Source organism: Pteropus vampyrus, unplaced genomic scaffold, assembly GCF_000151845.1.
Source record: "Pteropus vampyrus isolate Shadow unplaced genomic scaffold, Pvam_2.0 Scaffold243, whole genome shotgun sequence".
In the NCBI taxonomy this organism is placed as follows: Eukaryota; Metazoa; Chordata; class Mammalia; order Chiroptera; family Pteropodidae; genus Pteropus; species Pteropus vampyrus.
Genome location: NW_011889024.1, coordinates 1,875,496 through 1,877,725, shown reverse-complemented (window position 1 = coordinate 1,877,725; position 2,230 = coordinate 1,875,496). Strand labels below are relative to the sequence as shown.

The window sequence follows — 2,230 nt, the reverse complement described above, 5'->3', positions numbered from 1 at the left end:
TATTTACTGTAACTGTCGTGTGTTAAGGGAAGCACTTCACGATAGGTACTTAGATTGCGATTGGTTGGGTAGCAGGTTTGTTAGTTGGTTGGCCAAATAGCCGATTAACTGGTTAGCTGGCTGCCCAGATGTTTGTTGGTGGGCTAGCTGATTAGTTGGTTGGCTGGGTGGCTTGTTAGGTGGCTAGATATTGGTTGGCCATCTGTTTGGTTGATTGGCTCTCTGCTGATTGGTTAGTTGGCTCTCTGACCGGGCGGATGTTGGTTGGTTGGTTGACTGGCTAGTTGGTCGATTGGGTGGTTATTTGGTGAATAATGGGAATGGTAGTTTAGCTTCAACTTTAAAGTCAGATTTAATTTTATTCAGATTCTGACCAACCTTTCACTAACTCTATGATAGTGAAATAATTCACTTAAGCTCTATAAGTCTCAGTTTATTCTATGAAATAGTATTTTTCTCTTAGGGTCATTGTAAGGTTAAAGGTAATACTGCATGTAATGCTTTAGCATGGCACCTAGGATATACTGACTTCATTAGTATATATTCACTATTTTAAAGAAAAGAAAGAAGCTTGAGTGTTATTTCCAAATTAGAAACCAAATTAGTGAAAGCAATGCTTATTCTGTTTAAATTATGGCCCCATCTATCTTAGTACTTCAAATATGTTTTACCACTGCAAATACGCATCTTTAACAGATAAATGGTACACATACCTAGGAAGGTGATATAACATACGGAACATTCACAAGCACAGAAGCAAACTGTTTTTGTTCTGGACAGATCAATACTTAATTCTTTTCCCACCTCTGTCTCTCACTCTTCCTCATTCCCTTATCATTGAATCATTGCAGCGCTCATTAAAATAGTAACTTAGCTTTTATAGTAGATATATTATTTCTTGATGTGGGTGATGGTAGCTACCCAGGAGCTTGCTTTGTAATTATTTGTTAAACTGAACATGTATCTTTTATGCATTTTCCATTATTGACACTGACACTTAAGCATACACAACGGGGGCCAAATCATCATGTAAGAATGTGATAGAATAGGCTAGTACAGACCAAATATAAACCTAGAGTGGGTCTACATAAGCAAAGGAAAGTCCTAAAAATTCCAGACGGAAAGGAATACACAAGCAGCAAACCCCACTTGTGAAAAAGAGGAGATGAAATTCATTCAACTACTTCAGATTGACTATCTCTATGTCACAAAGTAAGTGAAGAGAGGAGCGAATTACTAAACTTTGTTTATTTGCTAGTCTGTGCAGATACAACTTGTGCTAAAGTTCCTGGAGAGCAGGATCTTTCCATGTCACGTGTCACTTGCTTAACTTCGGGCATGAAGAGCTTCTCTGGGTCACGGCTCTCTAACGGGCCTCAATTGCTGGGGCCTCTGCACAGATATCCCCACCCCACCTCCCAGCATCATGGTTAACATTCATGCTACTTGGGCATGATTTCAGTGGTCACTGCCCTGGTTTATTCAATGTCATCAGAAACAAAGTCAAGAATTATAGATCTTCGTTACTAACAAGCAGCTTTTGGTTTTTCAGCGTCGACTGGGAGATGCAGCAAAGAAAGCGATCAGCAAGCTCCAGGTCAGGACCATCAAGAAGGGTGACAAGGTAAACAGCCTCTTTCTTTTTGTTGAGGAGCTATTCAGAGGAGCTCCCGGCTTTGCTGGCATTCAGGGTAGGAGAGAGAGAAGGATGGGAAAGGATCTGTTATTATACCCATCGTTATTAAATATAATTTAAAGCAGTTTATAAAATGCATACAATAGGACATCAAAGTAGTTGGATAGAAATTACGAGAAATTAAAAAGTAAGTGTAGGAAAAAAAACAGATGAAGCTAGGATGAAATTAGTACACAGATGCATTATCTGAAACGTACAACAGAAATGGGTCTCAAATTTATGATGGGGCTTTGTAGCAGCCAGTGCAAAGAAGGAAGCAATGTTCGACTTTCAGACAGCATCCGGCTGCCTTATTCCATTGTCACACAGATGAACACAAAATGGCTGTTCCTGGTATTACAACTTGAGAAAGTTTTTCCTTGAATCCTTGCAAGGAAGTCAGCGAGCGTTGTGTGCTGAGTGATGCCCTCTCCTTAAGTCTGCAGTCAATGAGAGAAGCATATTCCGTGCCTCTGAAATCTAGCAAGCGGAACCCCAGAGTCACTGCCACAGCCTCCCTCGCCGTAGGGTGACGAGATAAAGCCAAAAGCAGAA

At 40.4% G+C, this 2,230-nt stretch overlaps 1 protein-coding gene across 1 annotated transcript in view; it reads left to right on the top strand.

Moving 5' to 3' along the window:
• Positions 1–2,230, top strand: part of RNF150 (ring finger protein 150) — a 60,905-nt gene that overhangs the window by 7,306 nt on the left and 51,369 nt on the right. Inside the window, exon 3 of the mRNA XM_023519993.1 lies at positions 1,553–1,624. Within this exon, the coding sequence (XP_023375761.1) occupies positions 1,553–1,624 (72 nt within the window). The remainder of the gene's footprint in view (positions 1–1,552; positions 1,625–2,230) is intronic.